The sequence below is a fragment of the Lichenostomus cassidix genome, chromosome 8, assembly GCF_008360975.1.
Source record: "Lichenostomus cassidix isolate B80296 chromosome 8, HeHo_3.0, whole genome shotgun sequence".
Classification (NCBI taxonomy): domain Eukaryota; kingdom Metazoa; phylum Chordata; class Aves; order Passeriformes; family Meliphagidae; genus Lichenostomus; species Lichenostomus cassidix.
In genome coordinates, this window is record NC_139489.1 from 22,776,140 (window position 1) to 22,789,235 (window position 13,096).

A 13,096-nucleotide genomic window follows, 5' to 3' on the forward strand; every position below is an offset into this window, starting at 1 on the left:
TTGACCATAGCAAGGTGTGTGTGGGTGAAATAACAGAAAATGGTAGAACAGCTCTTACTGGGCACACTGAGGAAATAAAAAAAAGCATTCCCACATAAAGTAAAACGTCTACATTTTTTTTCCAGGAGCCACTAAAAACATTCCACACCTTACAGGCTTAGCCAACACCGTCAAGACAATTTCGCAGGTACCAGGAGGAGTTCAGCATCCTCCCCACATTATTCACTGCCTTCCCAACGCTCCTGTTTCACAGGTCAGCCTCTGACTGGAGAACTGCGAGGCAGGAAAGAAGCGTGAGGAAAACAGGCAACACAAACGCTGACGGAGGAGGTTTAAAGTAAGTCTGACACCGGACAAAGCAAAGGCACGGCCGAACCCTCCGCACCTGGCAGTCGGCCGGGCAGGAAGCCACACGAACCCTCTGGTTCCCCCCGCACCGGCAGCGGCTCCGGGGCCTCCGGGAAACCCAGCCCGCATCTCTTGACCCGATCCCGGGGAATGCAGCCCATCTCCCCGCCTGTGCTGCCCCCCGTGCCGGGAAAGCAGCCCCGTCCCTTCGTCCGTCCGTCCCTCCCTGCCCCTCTGCCAGCCCCACCGCGCCGGCTCTCCCGGCGCACCGGCAGCGCGGCGGGCAGCCCGGGAGGCGGTGAGGGGCCTGAGACGAGCGGGTCGGACCGCCGTGGGGACTGCGCGGAGCGCCGCCCCTTCCTGCTGGCGGCCATGGCCCTGCAGGGGGCGCTGCGGCGGGCGGCGGCGGCCTGGGGGGGGCGGTGAGTGCGGGCCGGGGGCAGCGGAGCGGGAGCGGGATAGGGAGCGGGACAGGGATTGGGATCGGGAACGGGAGCGGGAGCGGGACAGGGATCGGGACAGGGATCGGGAGCGGGAGCGGGATAGGGATCGGGAACGGGAGCGGGAGCGGGATAGGGACAGGGATCGGGACAGGGATCGGGAGCGGGAGCGGGATAGGGATCGGGAACGGGAGCGGGAGCAGGATAGGGACAGGGATCGGGACAGGGATCGGGAGCGGGAGCGGGATAGGGATCGGGAACGGGAGCGGGATCGGGATCGGGATAGGGACAGGGATCGGGAGCGGGATCGGGACAGGAATAGGGACCGGGAGTGGGATCCGGGTCAGGACAGGGACGGGGATCGGGATCAGGGTCGGCACCGGGAGGGAAGGAGGGAGAGGGATCGATACTGGGAGAGGGACGGGGAACGAGATCAAGGTAGCGACCGGGAGTGGGATCGGGATCGCGGCTGGGACTGGGAGAGCGACAGGGCTCGGGCTCGGGATCGCGACCGGCACCGGGATCAGGATCAGGACAGGGGTCGGGAGCAGGGCGGGCAGCGTGTGGCGGCTGTCCCCCGTGTGTGTGGCTGTCACCCGCGGCACGGAGCGTTTCCCGTGTAACGGCCCCGCCGGGCTGCTCGCAGCCGGCAGCATCCCGCCGCTCCCCTCTCCCTGCGGGCTCCGCAAAACCTGGGTGGCTGCGGCTGCTGCAGCTCCAATGAGTTTGCATGCAGGAGAGAAATCAATGAAATATCGAAACGAAACACTGACTGCCATTTCTTTTTAGTTCTAGAATGGGGAACAGCCAGCCCGCTTCTGCAGGATTGTCTAACGATGCTGCTGTGAATCAAATACAGGTAACATTATTTATATGGCTTTCACTTATTTCCAGGATTTATAAAAGCCAGTTACTTAAAACCTTTTCTGATTTATACTAAGAAACACTGTAAATAGTTCTGCCTGGGGAACCTGTTCTTATGTTTATTATGGTTATCAAGTCACACTGGCAGCTTTGTTTATCCACAGCCCTGGAACCTGATCTTCCTTCCTAGGCTGCACCCATTTGATGTTTCTTCAGACCTCTACTCAAATTCAGTGCTGCTGCTGTCGACATTGGGGATTGAACCTTGTAAAATGATGGGTATCAAGTAAAGCTAGATATTTTAGAGGGTTTTTGAATATAAATTTGCTGATTCTAAATGATAGCCTGAAATCCCCTTGAATTTACAGTAAAGTGATAAGGGTACATCTTCCACCCACTGCTTTTGGTCACTGTGCTTGCCACTGGCACATCCCAGAAGGGAAAACCATCCTAAACAATTCAGGGAGATGCAGTGGGTTTGGCAGACTGAAGGAGGTGTGGCTGCAGAGCAGAGAGGGCTCAGGGTTGGCACCATGGCAAGGCAGTTGTGCCACACACTGCACCATCCTCATTTCATTCTGGAGCCAGGTGCAGGTCAAACCTGCCTTCAGAGGTGCCAGCAGGAATTTTTCCATGTTTTTTACAATAACAGCAGGTTTTTAACATGTGTATTAGTTTTTACAGCTGTTCAGTACAGTTGAAGGGGGTGTGTTAAAGCTTGCTGACTTTTAACTTCCTTCTGAGCACACAGGACATTATTTCACGTGACTGTGTGGTGATTTTCTCCAAAACAAAATGCCCATACTGCAAAATGGCAAAAAACCTGTTTGACAGCTTGAAGGTGAAATACACAGCTGTGGAACTGGATGAGAATACAAATGGAAGGCAATTCCAAGATGTTCTGGAACAGATGACTGGTGGCAGAACCGTGAGTATATTCTCTTATACATGACAAGTAACAACTTGGCCTGCACACATCCCTCTTGGATTATATCCATATCAACTCCTTAATTTTTTGGAGACAGTTAAATTTAGGATACAAGTTCCTAAATTAAATGCTGCAGGAGGGTTCTGTCTCTTCTTCCAGAGCCCCTCTGGCTGTCCCTCAGAGTTGATTTTTCCATACTGCTACTGAAATAACTGAAGTATCAAAATATTTCATTTGTATATTTAAACCATTGTGTTTAACACTTGTATTTTATATAGTCTCACTTGACTCAATTATTGCCACTTATTACAATCTCCCACACAGTGACTTCATCCCACTTTTGAAGGGCACAGAGTTTCCCATCTCTGTAAATATCATGGAAAAGTATGGGTTGTACACTAATATTATACACATATCTAAAAGAACACAACTGTTTTGTGTACTGAAGTCCACTTGGGCTTGCTTGGATTTTTATCCTTTTTCCAAGAAGTAACTAATTTATCTTTTGTTTTCTTGATAGGTCCCAAGAGTGTTTATCAATGGGACCTGTGTTGGAGGTGCAACAGATACTCAAAAGCTCCATGAGGAAGGCAAACTTCTTCCTTTAGTCAATCAGTGTCAAATGAAAGCAAATTACTGAAAAACCATCTCTAGCTTAGCTTTGTCTTCCTTTGTACGAACAGAATTTCAGATGAATTCAGAAGATCACAGACACACAGCATGAGCTGCACTTGGCATCCTCAAACCATGGCTTTGTGAATCACAGATCACTCTCTGACAGACTTTATGGACTTGGCAAATTACTTGGTGTCCTTCCCTCAGCTTTCCCACAACCCAAATGGTCATTAGCAAACATTATGTAACTCTTGGGGTGCTTAGGGAGACAGTGGTGTCATTTCATGGTGATTACATCCTGCTCCAGGCAAATCCAGACTGCAAAAAGAATCCTGTGGGTTTTGCTGCACGTTTGCTTTCCAGCTTTGTTCCAATAAATTGTCAGTTTAATTTAATGGTTTCTTTAAATATAACTCCTGTCAACCTGAAGTAAGTGTGAAGCAAACCCAGTTTGCAGAGTTACTGGGGTATGCATGTCTGCCTCTCTTGTACTCCAGTGCCTGATCACCCAGCTCCCACATTGTGTGTCCACTCCAACAGAAAAGGGAATAAAGATTCTGGCAGCTTTAGAGGAAATAGTGAGAGCTTTCATCTTTACTCTGCACTGTGAAGTCTCAGCCTGCACACTGTCACTCAGGAATGTCCATTCCAGACAGCTCAGACACTCAAGTGCAGCTGCAAACAAAAGTACAATCAATCCAACAATAGCATGAAACATAAGACCAGGTGAAATGGGTCTAATATGCATAGAGTTTATTTAGTACTTGAATTCTACAGTCAGAATGCAGTTTACTAGCCATTCTAACTTTCAGTTAAATGTCTAAAAGAAATGACTAAAATTCCATAGTTTCAGTACAATGAATATCCAAAGCCAGACCAGGCAATGCCAAGACTCTTGGTTATTTCAAAGTTCAAATGCAAGTAGAAAATTATAGCCCATTCTTCAGTTAAAGGGACCATTACACAACTAAAGGTGCACACATTAGAATAAAAACATTAGTCAATCACTTTTTTACTCACTTTTTGTGAATTAAGACTCTTGCTATTTCCACTGCTTTCAGCACTGCAAGTACCCAAACTACTTTTTTCCCCCAGAGGGAAAAAAGCATCCATCTTCAATTGCAGCTAGCTAGGACTGCAAGAGCATCATTTAAACTGGACCAGCTTCATTTTTATGATGCAGGTTTGAACTAAGTTTAAACTGCATCATTTGTAGCAAGCCTTTAGTATCTGGTTGCCTGCATTGTGCATCTTTAATGTGTAATCAGCTAATTAAACACACTGACCTTGTTTCATTTTTATTATTGCAGTTTACTGTATGGTGCTAGGACACAGCCATCAAGTTAAATACACAAATGTGCATCTCTCTGTGAATTTACACTTAATAAAGCAATTTATTTTGCACATACAGTCATGTAAAAATACCAAGTATTCCTTTTCTCTGTGTAGAATTCTTCAGCCAGTGGTATTTTTTTCAGAAGCTTAACAGTAATTTTGTCCCCAAAGCTGATAAACCCATCATGTAAAAATAACAATAGTATGCAAAGGAATTTTTCAAAGACCTTTCCATTTTGTTCCCTGTTTAGGGGCTTGTTTTTTAACCAGTAGTCTAAAATAACCCTTTGAGTTCCAAGTTCTGGAAATCCCAGGGCATTGTCACTTAAGGCAAATTCTCCTCCAGCTGTTGAGGAATCCAGCTGTGTGCCTGCAGATCCAAGTGAGTGCCCCTTCGTTAAACAAGATCTAGCTTAAGGCACCCAAAGGGTTAATTATGTTTCTTTTTAACCACATTAAGGCTCCCCATCCAAATAGTTTTTCATTAATAGTGTACAATTTCATAGAAAGTAGCAGCAAGACAGTGCCTTTGTTACTGGATGGCACAAAGCCATGTTATGTTTAAGTTCATTAAACATGATATGGCAGGTAAAGTGTGGTTCTACTCTAGGAAAACAAAAACCACCAAAATGAAGAAACTCAAGAATAGTCATTAAGAATTTCCTTTTTTTTTTTTTTTTCCCCCAGCATTATCTCCAGGACAAAGCTGTTTATCTTAAAATATGCTTGCCCTGGGATGTGAATATTAAAATGCATCCACTGAAAGATCTGGATATCTGCTCATCCAGCTTAAATCCCATGCTTCTAAGAATTCTGCTCAAGAAGCTGGAAACAAACATTATGTTATTCAATGAAGCACACAGAGCTGTGAATGTGCCCATGTGTTGCTTTTTTCATACAGAATTATTTTTAAAGAGTAGAACTGCACTTTTACAGGAGAATGAAAAGACATTTTATTTGTAACTAGTTGTGCTTAACTCTTAAGCTGGTAACATTAGGAAAACAGCTATTTATATTCATTATTTGTTAAGGAAGCATTTGTAAAAGTTCTCAACATACCACATATATATGCAAATATATATATATATTTAAACTTAAACTCAGAATGCAGAAATACCTAAAGAAACCACGCTTTACAGCATCAAATTCCTACATCCAGATACGTGAGCACACATATTCAAAGACACCACACCTTCTGCTGAAATTAGATGATCTTCCATGTTTTCTCTCAGAGCAGCACATCCATAAAACACTGTCCTGGTTAGTGTTTTACCTTTCCTCAGGAACTCTTGTTCAGCAATTTGTATCCTCTGCTGTGTCATGGTAAGAGGAAATCTCTACCATTCCAGCAAGAAAGTAGTGAGAATGGCTGCTTACAGCATATCTGTGCACTGCAACCCACTGCAGACAGCAAAATAAACCTATAAACACTGGGATTTCATAGAAACTAAAGAAAAATATTAAAAGTGTAAGCAATACAAATGGTTCTTTGCTAGGTTTACTTCTACAGTCTATTCTCTGAAGACTTTCTCTAGTCAACACTGCAAAGAAGCTGCTTGTTTATCCAGAATATTCATTTAAATGTTTTCCTATTTCTGCATGACAGCAGCTTGGTAACATTTAACAGAATGAAAAGTTTCAAATCGCTGAACTAATTCTAGAAAAAAGCTTTGCATTTGAAAAGCCAATTTGGAAGGCCAATTGTAAGAGGTTACTTTTTAAAAATAAAGCCATTCACAGGCAGATGTTGCATATTTGTAAATAAATAAAGTATACTTTTGTCACTGATTTTTATACAAAGTTTTACCAAAAATCTGTCAGATACAGCAAATTAGCTGTTTTGTAAGAGACTTACATAATTAAACAAAAATTATTCATTATTGAAAAAATTAAGATAAATACCATGCCATCAGTTCTGGTGTAGTGTGCAAAGCAAGCAGACTCAGTGACAGCAAGAAGGCAGAAGAACAGAGGCAAAAAGTAAAAAAAGGGAATTGATGAGAGCTTGTGAAAAAAGATTCACGTATAGGCCTGAGGTGACAAGATGGAAAAGGAGAAAAAACCCAACACTAACAGAGAAAAGGGTACAGGAAAAAAAAGAAGAAACAAAACAAACAGAACCAAACCTAATGTTTCTGTTAGGTGGCTGTGAGCTTGGGATGTGGTTAAGCAGCACAGCATTTTGCAATGCAGACAAATATTTTCATAGTGTTCTTACAGACAGAGCCATTATTAAAATACATTTCCCAAACTGCTGGTGTATTTTTAAGCCAAGAATATGTACTTTGTTGAATAGCTTTTTAAAGCCATACCCATTCATGGGCACCAGTTAACAACAGCAATGTAAAAGAACAACATAAACCCTCCTCAGATTTATGTTTAACAACCAGGTTTGACAGTGGTTTTAAGCAGCAAGGTATTTTAGTGCCAGTTATTAGCACTAAATATAGTGGGCATTCAGACTGGCCCTGCTGACCTCAGAGCTACACCTACCTTTAGATTTTTTATAAACACTAAGGACTGTAATCTAATTCTACAAGCGTCCCAAACTTTCCTACTCCCTGCTCCAGGTCTAAAATTCCTGACATGAAATTCTATTTCTTGGCAAAATTATTACTGTATTTATTGATATTACACAATGCTGATGTACTCATTGCATGATTTTAAAAATATAGTATCTTGAGAGCTTTCTGCCCTCTCCACATTCTTGATTCTGTCCCTTCCATGAAGAAACTTGACCCATGATGTTCATTCCTTAGAGAAGAATGTTTTCCCTCTGCTGTGCTTTCACTACATGCTTTTCTTCTTTCTTAAAGCTAAAGTGCCTGATCATTTCAGCCTTACACATAATAGTCTAACACTTCAGCATGGTTAAGGGAGTCACAGTGAAATGGCAGTCAAACTGAAACCAGTTAACTCTTGCTAGGTATCAGGAAACCTGCACCTGCCTGGTCTACAGTTGCACTCTGCATTTAGACCTATTTTTATTCAATGTTTTGAATAAAATTAACTAGCTTTAAACTTTTCCCTGCTTGGTTTTTACTGTTAAACTGCAGTACACAATTATAGCCCCTTTTCTGCTTTTTTAGTCAGTGCTCCTCCAATGCAAAGACCACAATGAATCTGAAAGGCTCCTCTTTGGTGAAAGGGTAGATCATTTATTGTACACTGAACAAAAGCTTAAGCTTAGCAACTTTATCTTAGTTCCATTTTTAAATTCTTTTTGAAGCATTACAGTTAATTATTGCCTCTTTACCTGTCTAGATAGTGTTTTGAAAATTACCAGTTTAATAACTAAAGACTAGAAACAGGACAAATGCATGCTATGGCAAATGAGTCATGCTGTCCCCTAAAATTCAGTGTACAGGCAGAGAAAAAAGTTCCAGTCTATGGACAAGGAGTATGCAGCATCATTCTTCTATGCCCCTTACTGGAAGAGAATAACAAAATCAGAAGGAAAACCACAAAGCCAAAGGTCAACACACTCTGAAGTTTCAGCTGTCAGCATTTACTTCAGTTTCCCCTCTCTGCAAATCTTCAAGGAGGAGCAGATGATGTGGTCTCATCAGTGCTGGTTTTACATGGCATAAACCACTGAGAATATTCCATTTCTAACCAGGTTTTTAGTCCAGAGATACTATGAATGTTTAGGAGCATATTCTGTCCCCCAGCAGGGATGACTACTTTTTATCATTGGTCAGAGCTATCCAGTGTCAACAGATACAGGGAGCTACAGTTTCTAGCAGTTCTACTGAAAAGTTCATCTTCACTTCCACACTCTAGTTCAAGGAATTGGATTTTAAGCTGGACTGCTTCCAAAGATGCAGCACCACTATAACCATCCATTCAATCTGTTAGTAACTATTCTAATTTTTATTTGCAATAAATTTACTTGAAAGTTACTTGAAACACCTGTTTAAGTTTTTATTTTATATTTAGTCCAAAATATTTCCTATTACTTCACAAATACTACTCCAAATAAGAAAAAGTACTTGCAGAAGATACTCACCTATCCATTATTTTCAACATCTCTAGCTTAGAAGGAAACACCTAATCAGATGTTTGACTACTATGTAATTTAAAACACATTACTACCAAACCCAACCCCAAAACATCAGTGCATTTACTTGAAATATTAACATGTATTGAGCAAATGAGTTTACTCCCCATATTCAGGGTGTTTTGTTTAGACATTAAAAAGAAGCAATTTTTCATGGCTGCTTTTCTTTTTCCAAACTCAAAGTGCTATGTCTCAGCTTTTGTAGGAACACTTGGTTTGTTCTAGAAGTCACCTGAGGAGCTGCTGGCAGTCCTGTGTCCTCCAAGCATTCTGTCAGAGCTGCACTGTGAGAGCAGTGATAATTCACAAGTGACTACATTCATGTTGGCTGAAAGGCAACACTCCACCCTGCAGTTCTTTAAGCCCTGCTTTGAATGTCAGGAAACCTTCTTCCCTCACTGAATTGATATTTCATTATGGGAGAGTGTAAGTAAGTAGCAGAATACCTTCAGTAACATGTAACATCCTATTTTAGCACCAAAAGAGATATCCCTGCTACAGAATGCAAGCTTTGAATTTATACTCAACAGCAATGAGGCATAATGAAAAGCGTTACAAGTACCAAAAAGTGTAATATGAACTTCAATTTTACATTTAAAAGCTCGGGGTTTAGGCAGAAAAATATGGTCTTACGTGTCATTTACCACTATGGGTAAACACAGTATTTTTATAAATCATAATTATTTTCAAATTAACATCAAATTCACTGTTTAAACCAGCCAGCATTAGCTTAAAAGAGGCTGACACACATATGTTTTAGAGGAAGTCATAAAAGCATCACTAAAAAAACCTTTCTAATTTTCTAAGACTGATCTACTAAAGAGATCTTTTAACTTCCCCCTATACACACATATATAAAACACAGAGAGAATTAAATACATATACACATAAATTCCTATCAATTTCTGTTCCAAAGTGGTAGAATACTCACTGGCTTTCTCCTTGTTTACTTACACTCTTATTATCAGACTAAAAACTAAAAAATAAAGAATCCAGTTTCAATCACTTCCTAAACAAGATTTTGTGAACATGAAGGAGGCAACTGTACAGTTCATAAAAGTTTTTAAGAATTGGTCACTATAAACTGGAGGTAGTTTTGAAATATGTTAGCTTGAATTAATTTATGAAATCAGAAGTAACACTACTCTACAAAAAGATTTTAAAAAATGAAATACTCTCCTGTTAGGAAGATTGTTTCTGAGTCATTGAATACATTCCTTTGAAGAAAAAAAAAAAAAAGCTTTTTGTTTCTGGTTGCTCCCACTCAGCTTTGGTGAGCAGGCCAAGACACATGCACTTGTTGATCTTGCTCACTGAAAGTGTGCTGATGCTTCTCGAAGCTGTGACAAGCACTGAATGTGACATCCCAGCCATTTCCAAGGGTTTTTCCTACTAAAAACAGTGTTTAGAACTTCCTGTAAAGCATATTAATTCTTAACTAGTGCTTCTGAAACTACATTGTGCAGCAACTGCCCCTCAATTTATCTAAAGAGCCATTTCCTCCTGAAAACCCAGATGATATTCCAGAAAGAAAAAGATTAGCATGAGCTCTTGCACTTTCAGCTGTACCAGTATAAAATGTCCCTGGGTAACTTTTACACTGTATCACAGTCACATGGTCTCAATACATACCAGAAGAAACTCCTTTTGTGGATTTTAACTGTAACCACAGAAACTGTTGAATGTTAGTAACACTTAAAATACAAAGATTTTAAAAAAGCCCAAAGAAAAGTCCCTCTCAATGAAGTTGCTGTTAAACCGCCATTATTAAAAATACTAAGCCCATCTTTTTCCAGCCCCATTCTAAAAGTAATCCATGAATTTATTCTTTCAAATAAGCATTCCACAGCAATGGGGGAAATTAAAAATCTCTCCATATTTATAATCTACTATAAATGAAATTAAATTATATACTATGTAACCCTGTAACCACTTTTAGCAAACTTCTCACTGTTATTTTAAGTTGTGTGCAACAGGAAAAACAAAAAAAGAGATTTCTCATCTGCTTTTCTTGTTTTCCCTTTACAAAAATGTAACAAAGAATCACCAAATCACCATGGTTGGAAAAGAGCTCTTGAGTCCAACCATCAACCCAACACTGCCAGGTCCTCCACCACTGAGCCATGTCCCTAAGCAACACACCCACACGGTTTTTGAACACTTCCAGGGATGATGATTCCACCACTTCCCTGGGCAGCCTGTTCCAGTGCTTGGCTGCAAACAGGATTTGAGGCTCAGCCTCACCAGTGCCCAGGACAGGGGGACAATCCCTGCCCTGCTCCTGCCACACTCTTTCTGATCCAAGCCAGGATGCCCTTGGCCTTCTTGCCCACCTGGGCACAGCTGGCTCTTGCTCAGCTCCCACAGGACTTTTCCCCAGGCAGCTTCCCAGCCCCTCTGCCCAGCCTGGAGCATCCCATGGGGTTGTTGTGACCCAAAGCAGGACCCAGCATGTGGCCTTGCTGAGCTCATCCAGCTGGCCTCAGCCCATGGATCCAGCCTGTCCAGATCCCTCTGCAGAGCCTTCCTGCCCTCCAGCAGACCAACTTCTGCTCAAGCTGGTGTCACCTGCAGACTGAGGGTGCCCTCAATCAGATCATCCACAGATACTGAATAGGACTGGCCAACAGTGAGCCCTGGGGAGCACTGTGGTGCCCAGCCAGCAGCAGGATGTGACTCAGTCACCACCACTCTGTGGGCCCAGCCATCCAGCCTGCTTTTAGCCAGCAAAACAGTGCACCTGTCCAAGCCAAGGGCTCCCAGTGTCTCCAGCAGAATGCTGTGACAAACTGTCAGAGGCTTTGCTGCAATCCAGGTAGACCACATCCACAGCCTTCCCCTCATCCACCAGGGAGGTCACCATTCCCAGTAGAAGATCAGGTTGGTCAGACAGAACCTGCCTTTCATAAAGCCCTGCTGGCTGGACTGATCCCCTGGTTGTCCTGCATGTGCTGTGTGATCAAGTTGATCTGCTCCATACCCATCCCAGCACTGAGGTCAGGCTGACAGGCCTGGAGCTTCCTGGATCCTCCTTCTGGCCCTTCTGCCCAATGGGCATCACATTGGCCAACCTCCAGTCATCTTGAGACCTCCCTGCTCAGCCAGGAATGATGATAAAAGGTGGACAGTGGCTTGGGTGGATTCCATCCAACCCCACAGACCTGTGGAGGTTCCAGTGGAGCAGCCAGTCACTGTTTCCTCCTGAATTACAGGGATTGGATTTTGCTCGTCTCCATCTTCCCAAGGACAACTGGTCTGACTGTTTAAGACTGAGGCTCAGAAGGCATTAAGTACCTCAGCCTTCTTCTCATTCTTCGTGGCAATGCTTTCCCTCACAAGCAATAAAGAATGGAGATTCTCTCCTTGGCCCTCCTTCTGTTGCTGATGTATTTGGAAAAACATTTTTTGTTACCTATTATGGCAGCAGCCAAAATAACTTCTAGGTAGGCTTTTGCTTTTCTAACCTTCCTGCATAACCTAACAACAGCCTTGTAATCCTCAAGAGCAGCCTGCCCCTTCTTCCAAAGGTCTTTTTTCCCTGAGTTCCAGTGACAGCTCCCTGTTCAACCAAGCCAGTCTTCTTCCCTGCTGGCTCATTTTTCAGCAGATGGGGACAGCCTGTTCCTGCACCTTTAAGACTCTTGAAGAATGTCCAGCCTTCCTGGACCCCTTTTCCCTTCAGGATTGTTTGTCAAGGACTCTCTCAACCCAAACAGACCAAAGTCTGTCCTCTGGGGCTCCTCAGCTTCCTCGGCGCCCTCCTCAATGACTCCAGCTTCAGGGTGGTGCTCAGGGCTCTGGAGGTGATCCACCTGCTGGCCCTGGGCCTAGGTGACCAGATCCACTCTGGCTGATGAAGGCAGCATATCCTCAGCAGGTGCTGGGCCTGCTGCTGCAGCACAACTCCAAAGCCCATGAGGAGGTGGTCAACATCATGGCCCTCTTCACTTACTCTGCTGAGCAGCTGGATGTGGCCAAGCTGGCATTTGGGCTGAACTCCAGCACTGGAGGAGAGCAAGAGCAGGGTCAGGACATGGAAGTGTTTTGCTGTGGTGGAGTCTTCCTCTGGCCCTGGCAAAGCCACCCTGCTCTTCAAGACAGTGGATGCTGCAGAGCTTGAGGACAACAGGAACAGGGGGCTTCATGTGGTGCAGGCCAGGCTGGCCAGGAAGACTTTGGTGAAGCTTGGGGACAGACCAAGGGTTTGTAAAGTACACTGTGCTCCTGCCACCATCCTGTTCTAAGAGGGGGTCCTGTTTATCCCCTGGCACAGATTCAGACTGGCTGCTGCTGCCCCACAGGACTCAGCACAGTTACAGTGGGTATCACACCAGGATGATGCTCTGTGGAGCTCCAGCTCACACACAGCCCAGGCTGGTCAGGGAATTAAGTCCAAGAAGAGTCTTGAGTGCATGTATAGGAGAAAACCAACTGCCTTGGGAAAATGAGTGTGCTGGAGAGAAGGAAGGTGGTTCAGGAGTGGAGCTGCCTTTGCAAAGGGGTGGG

General features: G+C 43.6%; 1 protein-coding gene across 3 annotated transcripts; it reads left to right on the top strand.

Annotated features, from left to right (window-relative positions):
* Positions 1-259: 259 nt before the first annotated feature.
* On the top strand, positions 260-3,590 carry GLRX2 (glutaredoxin 2). Of its 3 annotated transcripts, none has more exons than XM_085068348.1 (4): positions 260-337; positions 1,578-1,647; positions 2,404-2,580; positions 3,101-3,590. In XM_085068348.1, the coding sequence occupies exons 2-4, from the start codon at positions 1,585-1,587 to the stop codon at positions 3,218-3,220; spliced, it is 360 nt and encodes a 119-aa protein (XP_084924474.1). In that variant the 5' UTR covers positions 260-337; positions 1,578-1,584; the 3' UTR covers positions 3,221-3,590. The 3 variants fall into 3 exon arrangements, with proteins under 3 accessions (XP_084924474.1, XP_084924473.1, XP_084924475.1); XM_085068347.1 differs by lacking the exon at positions 260-337 and adding an exon at positions 660-770; XM_085068349.1 differs by lacking the exon at positions 260-337 and adding an exon at positions 1,298-1,315 and having other exon boundaries at positions 1,577-1,647.
* The last annotated feature ends 9,506 nt before the right edge of the window (positions 3,591-13,096 follow it).

What these genes read in the sequence shown, in the direction of transcription:
- GLRX2 (XM_085068347.1), top strand. Translation starts at nt 721, where the DNA reads ATGGCCCTGCAGGGGGCGCTGCGGCGGGCGGCGGCGGCCTGGGGGGGG. An exon ending in CTGCTGTGAATCAAATACAG is followed by an intron (nt 1,648 to 2,403) that starts GTAACATTATTT and finishes CTGAGCACACAG; the next exon opens with GACATTATTTCACGTGACTG. An exon ending in AGATGACTGGTGGCAGAACC is followed by an intron (nt 2,581 to 3,100) that starts GTGAGTATATTC and finishes TTTTCTTGATAG; the next exon opens with GTCCCAAGAGTGTTTATCAA.